This window comes from Ammodytes marinus, assembly GCF_949987685.1.
Source record: "Ammodytes marinus genome assembly, chromosome: 11".
NCBI lineage: Eukaryota > Metazoa > Chordata > Actinopteri > Uranoscopiformes > Ammodytidae > Ammodytes > Ammodytes marinus.
The window spans coordinates 17,295,715-17,310,251 of NC_137215.1; the positions used below are offsets into that span (position 1 = coordinate 17,295,715).

The 14,537-nt window shown below is 39.0% G+C and overlaps 1 protein-coding gene across 4 annotated transcripts in view; it reads right to left on the reverse strand.

Annotated features, from left to right (window-relative positions):
* dst (dystonin) overlaps window positions 1–14,537 on the reverse strand; it is a 102,423-nt gene that overhangs the window by 77,957 nt on the left and 9,929 nt on the right. For all 4 annotated transcript variants that reach the window (XM_080036486.1, XM_080036484.1, XM_080036485.1 and 1 more), the window contains exons 2-5: window positions 9,578–9,639; window positions 8,411–8,500; window positions 4,543–4,620; window positions 3,060–3,152 (exon numbers count right to left, since the gene is read on the reverse strand). In XM_080036486.1, the coding sequence (XP_079892612.1) occupies window positions 3,060–3,152; window positions 4,543–4,620; window positions 8,411–8,500; window positions 9,578–9,639 (323 nt within the window). The remainder of the gene's footprint in view (window positions 1–3,059; window positions 3,153–4,542; window positions 4,621–8,410; window positions 8,501–9,577; window positions 9,640–14,537) is intronic.

Genomic DNA, 14,537 nt, shown 5'->3' on the forward strand with positions numbered 1-14,537 from the left:
CTGCCAGTGGATGCCGGCTTATGGCCACCTATTATGCTGTGAGAAACTTTGACTCAGCAAGTTTGGACGCACGAACCAAACCGAGTCCAGGCCAGTCAGGGAGGCAGAAGCAAATCCGAGCTGGACAACAAAGTGCTTTCACTTTGTCTATTAATCAAGCCACGTACAATGGCAGAGGCAGAGGTGGGGCTTATGTCCAATGGTTTAAACAAACACTATTATCTGAACGGATCACTACCACTGCAGTTCACAAGAGGGACATGAAATGCTCTGACCGGGAAGTGATTCACTGTATAAAACCATTGCAGCAACTGTAGAAATAACACTGTCTGACAATGTGTGACACAGGCCCACTGTGGAGGAATCTACCAATGCCTTTCTTGAATGGTAAAAAGAGAACTGAGATGTTTGTAAAAGAGGGAATGCAATGCCACCACACAGCTCAACTAAAAATAACAGTGGGCCACTGAGAACGCCAATGAAGTTGTCCCTGAAGGTCAAAGTCACCTGACAACTGACACAGTTCAAACTACAGTGTACTGATTACTTTGACAGCTGATTGTGGCCAGCCAAAATATCAGATACTGGTATTAGATAATGAATGTACTGTATATGTTGAAGTTTATTAAAATGATGTTCCTTTATGCCAATTATTATGATGTACAGTATATGGCCCTACCTGATGCAATGCTTTTTTCCAATTACAATGTTTTATATCAGTGAATGAATGAAAGAGATGAGTCATGCAAAATAAACATTACACTGAGACACAGACAATCAATCAGGGCGAAACAGTCAGACAAGACAAACAAGCATAGAAACAGATGAGAACAGCGCATTATCATGCTGGTGCCTTGTTGCCTGCTGAATTTCACTCCCATGTCCCAGGTGAAAAGGCAGCTTTGTGAAAATGAAATCAACTTCTTATCTGTACAGACGCCAATGGAGAGAGTTGGAGACAGCTTAACAGAACTCCAACATCACAACTGTGTAAACCAGCTAGTAGGTCAAGGGTTAAAATAACGCGACACAAACCCCATCAGTACATTCAGTTCAGAAAGAAGCAGTAAGTTCATTTTAAAAGAAATAGCCTGCAGCGATAAGAAAAAAGCACATATAGTACATCTTCAAAACAAAGCCATGGCCCTTATACAGGAGCAGATGATTTAGGCAAAGCATTTATAAAAGCATGTAATATAAAAACAATGTTGGGTTCATACATGTCAATCTTCTATTAGCCGAGCTTATACAACCTAAAGGTGTGTGTGCTATGAAGCTGAAGCGCTACATTTTCTAATGAAGTGCCCCGCCGCTATCCTTTTCAACTCAAGAAGAAACAGGCCCAATCTCTGCTGAATCAATTGCTCAAGGGCTTGCGTGAGACTGACAGCAGCAGGTGTTGGCATCGTCCCCCCACGCTACCTGTCAGCGTGTTGTGAGTCCGGCAATATTATATTCGCTACTTTTTCCCCTCCTTAATTCATTACAGGCATGAGTCACACAGATTCCTTCTTGTTCTAAAACGATTTATTCACTCGCTTCCACCCAAACCAATGCGGCAAATATGAAAGGCTACTGCAATGTTCCTCTCTCAACCCGACAACTGAGTCATGGTGCGTGTGCCAAAGTTATTAATAATCCTACGTGCAAGACATACAGAAAGAAGGGAGAAGAGGGGAGAAAGAGAGAGTGTGGGTGGGTGGGAAGTAGTAAAGGTACGAAGTCTCTGCATGCTCTTGGATTTTGGATAGATAAGTGTCGATACTTTGAAAGACACCTGCACCCTCCTGGCATGCACACACAGACATGATTTGTGTCACTCCAGCAACGATATGATGAGGTATTCTCAGAGGGAACATTTTTTAAGGACATTCAGGGAGAAAAATATACTTCATACTACAGCCTGGAGCACATAACATCTCAAAAACCATCATAAATGAACAATGGTAACCCCACACTAATGCTTGGCTGCAATGAATTGCTCAAAATTGTCAAACAGTTAATAAAAAATAGCTACAAATTATTTTGTCCAGCAAAAAAACTATACACTTATCGAGGACCTGGTTTGATTTCCATTAATGGCACAAACAAAACAAAGCCACTTTCAAGCCATTTCCCTCCCAGTATAAAACACAGTTTAAACTGTTTACAATTTCGTGGAAACCAAGAAATGTTTGGCTGCAAGGAGCTACCTGATGTTGACTTGGCAAGTTACATCTCGAGCTAAATCAAGCATTAACTAGAGAGCACCAGGTAAACACTGTCATCTTCATTCAGTGAGTAAAAAACAGCAATTACAACATTCAGCATGGTCTACTCTGCACAGCTTTGACACCTTGTGGTCAAAAGTAAAAACATCACAACATTCAAATATTGGTTGGAACTCATTCTAAAAGCATCAATCTGAAGGGCATTAGACAATATATTGCATAGCTCACCCGCAACACATGGCCAGCATTTCCGTTGCACTTAAACAACTGTGCAGCAGACCCGGGTTCAAATCCGGCCTGGGTCGTTCTCTGCATGTAATTCCCCTCTCTACCCCATTTCATCTCTGTCTCCAAAATTAATCTTGAAAAATATACAGCTCCGGAAAAAATGAAGAGACCACTCCACATTTTCAGTGTCTCTTATTTTACTCTTTACAGGCATATGTTTGAGTAAAATTAACAGATTTTGTAATATAAACTACTGACAAGATTTCTACCAAATTCACGATAAAAATATTGTCATTTAGAGCATTTTCAATAAGTAATGTAGAGATAAAGATTTAAGAAAAATCTAGACTGGTCTCTTATTTTTTTCCGGTGCTGTATATCTTCAGTCTCTAAAAAGACAATGGTCCCTTGGTAATCATCTGCATCAAAACAACATTGAGTAGCAGCATTTTACATACAAATTTGAAATTTGAAACAGCCCTTATCAGAGTGAATTCATCAGTTATATGTAATACAAGGAGATGAAAGAAAGTAATAATCCACTACCTGTGATATATAAGATATAGATTACTTAGTTTAAGAGCATTATATTTACCAAACCGTAAGATGCAGAACACTGACCTGAAAGTGCAGAATTATGGTCCAGATCAACCCCAGGGTCAGTTTTGGGTTGCCGTCTGTGATGTCGTCATTCCTGATATTTACAAGTTTGACCTGTTGACAAGAAACACTTGATTAATACATTGCATAATAGAAGTGTTCAAACCCCGCTCAAAAGTGTCTAAGTTGTGGCAATACCCTTACATTTTGTGGGTTTGAAGCAAAAAAAGATTTGAGCAAAGCTGTGTTTTGTCTATTTTTGTAATTTAACAAGCACCACAAGGTGGCAGGATAGTCATTGTATAACATCAGGAATCACTATTACCATAATCACTCGGCTGTGAAGGGACAGAGAGAATGGAAGGCTTGCTAAAATTGAAATGATATAAACCTGCTTGGACTGCTTTATCTGTCCCATATCAGAATAAAAAAATGTGTGTATTGAATGGATTTACAATAAACATGAATCACAGGAGCAGAGTAATGCACGCTCTAGTTCTAATGAAGCCATAATCCAGGAGCAGCTCATTTATTCTCCCCGGTGCCAGCCGGATCATCTGTAATGATTGTAATCAATAAACTACAGGGCGAGATTTAAGAGAGTGGGATAGTTTTTTACATTTAATGACCACAGAGGATGCATGGATTTGTACATTATGTGCCGCTGCTAAAACAATAGAACAACTCATTTGAGACCATCTATGAATCCTTTGTCTGGAGACTGACGTCACATCTGGCTACGGCTCAACCCAGCTACGTTCTTCATGGCATCCCCGCTATGGTGGGGGGAGGGGAGGACAATCACAGCTCTCGTAAACCCCACTGATGGGATTTGTGGTCAGACCTCCTTGATTTGCTGCTATTACTATGCTGTGACAACTAAATTCTTGAAAGGTGAAAATATCACAACAGTGTGTGATATTGGCGAATAGGCCGCCTCTAGGTGATCACATCTGAGCATGCATTCCCAGTTCAATGCATATGCCTGCCACACAATAAAATGTACCTAAACATATGAACTGATATATTCAGCTAAGGAACACATTACAAGACCACTCATAATTTTTCTTGAATAGCCATTTCTACATCTATTGATGGAAATGCTCAAAATTACAATATTCTTTATTTGGAAGTAGGGAAAAATGTTGTCAGTAGTCGAAATAATTAAACAAACATTTTCATTTTACTTAAACACATACCTAGAAATAGTAAAACCAGAGACAGTGATCATTATGGAGTAGTCTCTTAATGTTTTCCCACAGCTTTCTGCCACTCAGCTCTTTAACCACCTTTATATTCAGTTTGAAACTGCTATGAATCCATGAAAGGACCTATCACATCAATGTATGACAAGATTTGAATCTTAACCGCAATGTTGTTTTTCTGTAACGTAATCTATCGGTCTGAACTTTGAAATGTTTATTCTCAAATGTATCCCAGACAGTGCTCAAATCGCAAATGTGACAGAACAAGAGTGTGCCAGAGTGCTTTGACTGATCCCTACCTGCCGCCTCTTTAAATAATCCAGTGCAATTTGTACATTCTGGAGTCTGTGGAAGCGCATCCTCCCTCTCTCCCGAGGCTGTAGACATAAAGAGGTAAGAGGTAATGTACAGTAATAAGGTTCATCTCAACTAAAGGTGACAAATTCAGAAAAATGATTAGTAACATGGAGGAGACACAGGACATGCTTCCAGGTTTCTTACCCGCTGATCTGGTGAGGTAAAGACTCAAGAGGACACACGCACACAAGTGTACCCACAACAAGAGTAGCCATTTGTGCAGGCCCACTCTATATGTGTGCATATACAGAACATTTTCCACCATTTTCATCCCATAAATCTGTGCTTAACATGTAATGTAACAGACCATGTAAACCTGCTAACTAACACACTCTAGAAGTTAATAGAAAGTACATAAAAACACATTAATACATTTGGCAAAATGTGCATTTTTAAAAAATTATGTCAGATTGCTGTTTTCTTCAAGCAAGTATCCAATCTCTTTTGGCAAATGCTCTCGGACGGTCGGGGCCACAGCATGAGGTAATGAAATGGAAAATGCATTGAAGCCGGGATGCAGCAGCAACTGACTCGTGCTGCGGTCAGCCGCATTTCTTTGTTGACAATAACTGAGAGAAGAATCCCACTCATCTCAATGGCAAAGTGACAACATTTTCATAAACTGGTCACCAAAAGGCATTCATACAGTAAATATAATTCACTTATGAATGAAGCCTGTATGAGGCTTCAAATAAGCAGAATACCCAAAAGCAGCAGATGAAAAATGTCCCGACGCTCACGCAGGTTCGGAGCGCTGTAACTGAATGGCTAAATGATGGGCAAAGCTAGTGAAATGGACCTAAAGACCCAAGCTTTACGGACAATTTATTTTAGAAGTGATTGTGTCTTTTTAATGTCAAGGTCCGTGTGCCAAATGTCTCGTAATACACATTTTTATCTCACAAGCATTTTGAAAGAGAACATTTCAGCATGAAGATGCCTGGGTCTTTAGGTCGCCTGCACATTTTTCTTCATTATCAGTATCATCTGGTCAAGAAAACTAAGATTTTGACATTATTTCCTGATTTCCAGAAGAAGTGAAATTGTGAAACATAACGTCACTAAATAAATCACAGATAAAGGAAAATTGGCAAAGGGGAACAAGGTTCTACCAGCATGTAGAATAACTACAATACCTTGCTAAAGCAATTGTGCAAGACTGTGATAGGAAAAATGTCATACAGTGGGATTTTTTTTTCTACACTCCTGTTAGCTGGCCACAACACGCTCTGAATTAGTTGGTTAAAAAGGGGGGTGAGGTGGAAGGGGGGGTGGGCCACACGTACCCCCTTATCATCATCCACCGTGTCTCCATGCTGCTCAACTGCGCATGCTTCTGTCCCACTCACCAACCGCAAAGTCTTCAGAAAATCACGCTCCCTTGGCTTATCACCGAAAAGGCAACACATGGGGGAAGAAAGGAAGACATGGACACACATGGCGGCCAAATCAAAAAGGAAATTAGACAATGGACAGAAAAGGCAATTAAAGAGTGGAGAACAGAAAAAAAGGAGGAAAGAACAAAGGATGTAAACAGAAGAATAGTATAGGATGAAAGTTAGTTACAGCGGAGACAGTTATGTTAACAGAGAAATGAAATGGTACTGTAAATAGCTTGCTGAATGACAAGCAGCACTTCAGTCACTACTGTCTAAGGCCAAGTTCTACAGCAACATACACTGTGCGGTGATGTGCTCTGTATGTGATGGATTACAGACGTACTGTATACACACTGAACTATTCATAATCTAAAGCCTTATAGACCGGAAATCCTCAAAAGTTGCTTATTTGGTTAAAATAACATTTGATTCGGACATTGTTTGCTAACAATATTTCAAAGTAACTCCATTTATACGTGGCAGTGCATTGCAGTTTGTAAAATAGGTGGTCCCTCAAAAAGCTATTTTTACTGTATTTACTTATTACATATATATATATATATATATATATATATATATATATATATATATATATATATATATATATATATATTTTACATTTTGGTTCAGCTCTAAAGTGATTCATTGGAAACCTGGATTAACACAGTACAAGTACACTTGGCTAGTTGTTTTTCATCACTACGGTATAAAATCACAGCTTCCTGCACTCAAAACAAAAACACTTGATGATGTAATATTACTCCATCACCATGACATTTTACAGGAACATTGCCAACGCAATGGCTGGCAATGGGTCACGTCACGTGCCATTATGTTTGCCCCTAACTTTGATATTTGGAAAAGGCCATTCTCAATAAGATCAATGAGAAGATAATCTTATGCACAGAAGTGCAGCAGTGCCTGACTCCTCCTGAGGGTCAAAAGGTCAAAGGGTTCAGAACACAGTCATCATTAGCAGAGAGCTGGTTTTACAGGATTTACAGGAAGGATTTTACATACAAATGACGGCAAAAAAACATTGTGCCTTGTGTGGTGTTCATTAAGGTAGTTCCACTTTAATTTTCAATGTTTTTTTTTGTTGTTGTTGTTCTTATAAATATTTTTATTTCTGCATTTTCAATGCTTTATTTATAGGGCACAAAGACAGAGACGAAATGGGGCAGAGACATGCAACTGACCACAGGTTGGATTCGAACCGGGTCTGCTCACTAATCTACATCTACATTACAAGCCATCCCCCCCCCTTCATTTTCAATGTTTATAACTTATTTGCCATATGTTGATAAATATGCCAATGTACTTATATAGGCCTTTACATCAAATTTGTTCCATGGTTCACTTACATAAGTCAAAGATAACCCATGCATAGACATAGACCAAGTCTAAAGATGGGATATCAGTTGAGCAGGTCACATGACAAAATATCTGGGTGTTGAATTAGACACTTGTCTGTTTCTATCTAATAATTGTTTTATTTCATTGTTAGCTCTATATCTGTCATTTCACAAATGTTCTGATATTTGTATTTGTCTTCTTTTGCCTTGTTATGTTGTATTTAAACCGTGTGATATAATAAATTGTTGTTCTCACAAGAGTAATGTGGCCGTTGGCAGTTAGTGCGTTAAAAAAGGCTAGTTAGCAAGTTAAACATTGTTAATGATGAAAGGCTGCTAGGAACTTGCTAGAAACTCTTACCAGAGTTTACCTGCTTGCTAGCTTGTCTCACTCAAGTGTGTTGCTACTTAAGTACCACTAATGTTGCACAAAATGCCGCATCCCTCACGGTATCCAAAATAACATGTCAAGCAACGCATAATGATTTATCCTATTTTGAATCACTTATATCAAGAACCAAAGCCGAACTAATCACAAAGATGAGCACATCAGTCAGTTTCATGCATATATCAGGATGGAAGAGGAAAGAGAAACAAAAAATAAAATAAACAAGATTGTCTTTTGATGTGTTTGAAACCTGCATACAATTCACATGAAAAATAGCTTTTCACATGAGTGGGTTTAGGTGGATGCAAATTCCGTCAGATCGTATTACAGACCATCAAATCCCAGGATTTCCTCCTACCATCAGTTACATAAGTGAGACGGAGGAAGGGCAAATGAGTCACTCACGCAAAAGGTGTGACATATTTCTGTACTGTAATGGAATGGATTTCTCACTTTTCTTGCTAGTGTATTCTGACAATATTTTTGTTTGATTTCTTATCAAGACTTATCTCAATGGAAATGTCTCTAACCACTCAAAATCGAAGGATCGTCACGAGAATCACGAAACTCCCCCAAATTCCACGAGTAGCGAAACATTGGCAGTGTTTTGTAAGGTAGTTTTCTTCTCAGTTTCTCTGTAAGACATGGGACCAGTAAAAAGATAACAGAAAAAAAAACCTTTACTCACCAATGTGTCTCCAGACAAGACCTCCAGCAGTGATATCAGGTTATGTCCATCTCGTAAGTCTTCGTACAGGTCATTTATATGTTTCCGTACCTACAGACAGGAGGAAGAAAGCAAAATCTGATCAAACTGCAAATAATCATATTGTTAATACGCAACTATTCAAGGATATCTTGTCATTATAATAAATATACTGTAGTCATACAACCACTGCAAATGTAATCAAAACGGTGTTCATTGGAAATATTTGACCACAGTCATTGAACCATAATCAGATCTTTGAGGATTATAACCGGAACCATTAGGCTTAGCTTTGATGTTTCCTCCTCATGGCATTCAATCACCTTGGTGCCAAGTTTCAGTTTAAGCCTAGTTTTAGAAAAACCTGTTTTACTTCACACTTTATTTCTATCCTCAGCCAAAAAACTCAAACTATACTTGAACAGGACATCATTGTGACACCTTGTCTAAGCACTTGAGCGATGCACTTGACGACCCCCTGGTTTGAGGCTTTCTCCTTCCAACGGGCCCATCTCTCCTTCCTGTTCTAAATACCACGCCTCTGGAATCAGCCCCGCTGCCCGTTGACCTGCTTTCACACAAGGCTTTCAGCGCTGTAATCCCAGATAGCAGCCACAGCTGTGGAGCCAAAATAGACCTGCACCCTTGTGTTATTGGGTCAGCAGAGCAGAACCCCAACAATTACTCAGCACCTCTTGATTTCTCATCGACCACTTTGTGAGGTCTTCTGAAATCTGGCTGTCAAACGTGAAATAAAAATGCTAAATATTACCATCAAACTCAAGTTAAACAGGTTCCAGCAACCACAGCAGAAACTACGCTGTTCATGCCTTACATAACTGAAATCAGTGTGATATGCGATATCAGTGGTTAATGTACCACTGGTGCATAGACCTTTAACTATAAAAATGAGACATGACAGTGCTCGTCGGTCTGCTAAAGTGTATCATTAATTTCCAACAACTTATCCTGTTCCTACAGCTGACAAGCTAAACAAACTTTAATAATATCTGCGTAGGAATGTTAGCACGTTAGAACCCAACACGAAGAGTGGTCATTATTATTGCTGCCAATGCAAGAATTAGAATTAGAACATTTGTCATAATAGAAAGAGGGGAAAATTGCAAAATATCACACATTGCCTCTTACCTTTAGCAGATGCTGATTTATCCATTTTGTAAATGTCTTCTTCTGCACCCTGTCCCTTTCATCTGAGGAAGAGAGAGAGAAAAAAGAAAAGGCATCCTGTGAATATATTGCTCATTATGAAAGGCTTTCGTTGGACAAGTATAATTTTGCTTTGTAAAAGCCACAGCTGTTATGCAGACTATTGGGTTGTGATATATTTTGTGGCAACTGATAATCGAGACAAATGAAGAAAAAGCAGTGTTCCTTTCTGATGGGTCATCAATTCAAATCTCCTCACATTCATTTTGAAGCAGTCAGCATTTAATCGCTATTCGTTTTAGCTTACTCTTTTGCTTGAGAGCAATGCTATTTTTGTATTCATGGCTTTAAATGAAAGTGTAGAAAGGCAGTGATGTTTTTCAGACCACAAGCAACAGTGGCTCAAAAGAAGGTTGTAATTTCCTTGAGACTAAAATTGCATCACTCTCTCCTTCATGCTCTTGACCACACCATGTTTTGTTTCCCATCACTGTAGCAACCAGACTTTCTGCAACCAGTGACATACAGTACTGCATGTGAAACAAGGACGCAAATGGATGCAATTAAAAGGGAAATGGAAAGTTATACATGCATTTTCTCAAACTCAATTCCTCTCAGTAGTAGTAGTATAAGGGGAAAAAATGCACTTAAATAATAACATCATTCTCTTTGACACAATGAGCAACTTATCTTTCTGTTGCTTAAAGCAGGATTTAGGCTAGTCGCCACATCTCTGAGTCATCTAACTGCTTCCACATCTCTCGTCTGCCAGACACAACCTCTTCAGTGAACACCAGAAACACTCACATGTAGCCTATAATATATATATTTGGCATATAAGACGATCTGCTGGCTTGTATTTCCCCTGAACTTTGACCACAAGAAGCCACACCACACATAACCTCCTCCTTTTCATATCCCCAGTGCCATGGTCATACCCACCACCATTGAAGTAAGTCATGAAATCATTTTGGTGCTGCAAAGATATTGTATAGCGGCCAAGATTACCAACTTGCTCATGAGTGTGTGTGTGTGTGTGTGTGTGTGTGTGTGTGTGTGTGTGTGTGTGTGTTGTCAAATGGATGATCCTGCCGTTATCGTTACAACAAAAATATAACCAATGTTGTTCTGTGATTATATGAACAACTGCAACAACTGAATCCATGTTAAGCGTGATATAGGGCACTAGAGAACTTTACTTGTATCAGTTTGTAGCTCAGAAACATTCCTCATAAAAAACAAATATATGAATGCATAACGCACATTAACTACTGCCCAACTGAAATGGCCTTAAAGCTTATCAGTACTGTGTTTTTTTCTCTGCAGGTGTCTTCAAATGCACATATTTAGCCCCCGTGCACAAAATCAGCTCAAGGACCAAATACCTATAGCATTATTAATGAGCAGGCACAGACATGACTAATCGTTCAAAGAAATGACAAGAAACAGTAAAATCAATACTGACCCATGCAGCACATTAGAGTTACCAGCTTCGCTCTGTGCTCCCTCTCGGTCTTAAGCAGGTATTTCATCCTCAGCACTAGCTCCTGGGGGTTGCTGAGGGGGTCGCAGTTCAGGTTAAAGGAAGCCATGTGGATAAGCGACTGAAGAAGTAGCAGCAGTCGTTCTCTCTGCCTCCCTGTCTGCCTGCCTGCCTGCGTACAAGCCTCTAGGGCAGCAGTGACTCCCTTTCTCACCAAGCATCTACAACGGGTCCCGTCAAGTTTTCCATGACTACTACTCACTATATTCAGTTGCCACACTTTTTAATGTTTATCCAGCAGCAGCACTCAAAACCACAAAAGAAATCACTGCTTCTTATGAAAAAAGGGGGAGGAAGAAAAAGTTCCCTGTTAACATGTTTCCGCGTGGTTCACCTACACACCATGGCTGGATAGAGACGGCTTATTTAAGCTGCAATTTACGAGCAATGCACCATGATTTCTGTGTTGACAGCGTGCGTCGCTTTATTACTGCAAAAATATTTTATCAACAAGATCTTCTTGACTTCACTTCAAGGGTGATTTTTTTTTCTTCAGATAATCAGCTTTCTATTGTGCAGCTGCCAAGACTCACAATGTTTATCATTATATCATCAGAGACAACTGAGTGAGCACTGAGCACACACGACACAACTTGAAAAATACCAAAAAGGAAGAGCAACCTTGCCGTGGAAGTTCAGAGTTTTAATGGAATTTTTTCACCTTTTTTTTCTACTGTTATAGAAACAAAATGCGCTTATAGAAAATTAAAATGCCCCCATCCGAACATATGGAACTGCAGTGAGGCAACAAAGTATATTTCTGACATTGAAATCATCTTGAAAACTGTAGTTACACAGAACAGTTTCCACTTTCCAAGGACAAAGTACTCTGAGTGGAAATGACTGGAGGCTGAACAGATAACCTGATCTCAGCTCTAAATGACATTATATTCTGTGCATTTGATGTTTCTGGCATAAAAATAAATGTCAACACTGGTCATTAAACACACCGTAGGCTTTTGAATTATCATAAAGCCAGAAACATGCAGTGCCAAGATAACGTGTGTGCCTCAACAGCCCATAGTCTGTAGGCTACTCTCTGTAGATTTTGACATTTAGTTCAGTCTAAAAATAGCACATGTGTAAAAGCTATTGAGAATTGGAAAGTGGGTTGGTCTGACAATTATGTTGTGTGACGGTACCGTCTACACATCTAGATCAAGGCCAGACATGAAGCCAAACATCAAATAAAGGAAGCAACACCTCAGTATATCACATCAGAATCTGACTTTTTTTAAACCTTTATAAATATAACCCAAAATTCAATAAGGGAAGTAATCTTGAAAATCTTGAAAATAGAATGCTCTGAGAGGCATTTAGCAGAGGTGCACTGTGTCATGGTTGCCTGCAGAGGGACATCAATTTAGTTTGTAATGCCCATATATTAGCTCTTTGCTGCATAATACATCAACCTCTTTTAGAAAAAACTCATAAATATATATTGGCTGAGCAAGTATTCCAGGAAACTATATATATATATATATAAAAACAGGATCTGAACCAGCTGACGTTAATAGGCTACTCCACATTAAGCACAGCTTACTGGTAACAGGCACGCTTAATGGACTGAGATCAGCATCAGCCACAATCAGGTGATGTGAAGAAGAAAAGAAAAAAAAAGGTTTTGTCATCCCAGCCCTTCATGTTAAGGTGCGTTATTCTTGTAGTATAAACAAAAGCAGAATAGGGATCAGGCTTGAATAAGCTATGAGATAACATAACTGTTACTGTAACTGTGCTTCCCAAAAATAGACAAGTGTTTAATATTATGGTGCCCTCTGGAGGATCTTATGAGAATAAGAAGTATGTATGCTCCCAACTTTAAAACAGTAGTTGTGCATTATATGGTCATAACACTGACGGTCGGCATAAATGTCGGATCAAATATGATCACACACACTCATTCTCCTGATGCTGCATAACTTTATGAGCATAATCAATTTCATTCTATACTTCTAATCATATAATAATTTATGTGATTATACACTTGAACTTTGGTATATTTGACCATACCGTATTTCACAAATCTGTTTTTCTTAACTATTTGAAACTGCTACAATACAATACTACGGAAGATTTTGCAGACAAGCATTTTATTTACATCTGAAATGCTGCATACATATCTTGTCTAAATGTTTCAATTAGTATCATTCTGTCCAACAAAATTAATTTCACATAGAGCCACGCCAGATAAGGACATCCATGTGAAGGTTATTCTTGCAGTTATCTGCCAGTTTAACACATAGCTGCTAACCAAAAATGAACCCCCAAAACACAGAGGACCTGAATGGAAAAAAGGGTCTTTACAAAAGCCTGGAGCAAAGACTTGGTCACTAAACAGCAAACTGTTCAGGTGTAAATTAAACAGTATCCAACTCTTTTAACTCTGTTATGACACTCAGATTTTGTGATAATAACATTAACACTTAAGTGACAATAAACATATTGTGTAAGTTTGCTTATACTGTAAAGAGCCTCCAAATTGTGACAAGTGAGTGACGAAAATAAGAGCATACTGAAAACACTTCATATTCAGCCAGAGACAAGAAAACAGTTTTGAAATGTGTTAACCAACAGCTTGTGACCTCTGCCTTTAATGGGTTGATGTTTGAAGGAGCATGAAAGCTTGACTAACTACTTTTTCACTCACATTACACTGAAACGTCTTAACATTTTAAACCTGTTTGGCTGTCTAAAAAAGGCTGTCATTATTCCCTCAGCCACCAGTGCTTAGTTACACCATGAGAATAGGAAGGTAAGCCGGTAACAATTAGTAATAATTATTATTTACAGACTGTAATTATTTTCAGAGGATATGAGCAATCATACTCAACAGCAAGCAAAAGGGAAAAGCATGTAGCCAGTCATGTAACCTGTGCATACCCGGCCTGTCTACAGTCTGAGCACAGTGCCACACTACAGCATTCAAACAGCCAGCCAGAGAGAGAAAGAGCCCGAGACATTTATTTGTGGAGTTCAGTTCAGCAAAGCACATGTGCATGGCTATAAATAGCTACAACCCTAAACCATGCCACCCGAATGCTGCAACTGCGGGCCACATTATCTGTGTGCCACTAAGGTGACGTCCTTCATTTCCTTTCACACAACAAAGATGAGATAAGTGAACGCTTGAAGGATCGTTGAACTTGTAGAGTTCCCTTTTATGTATTTGTGGACAGACTTAAGGCTTAAGGTGTGTTTCCTAGACACATTTTTCAGTCTGTGAATATGAATTATCCACTCCAAAAGGAACATTTATTGGGTGTTAAAATATGTTTGGCCAGTATTGAATTTATTTACATACTAAAAAACTAGAGTTTCAGGACACCGGTTGTGCATGAGTGGTCGTTAGTAAACTGCTTCCAACAAGACCATAACCAGAGTATTGGAAATGCAACC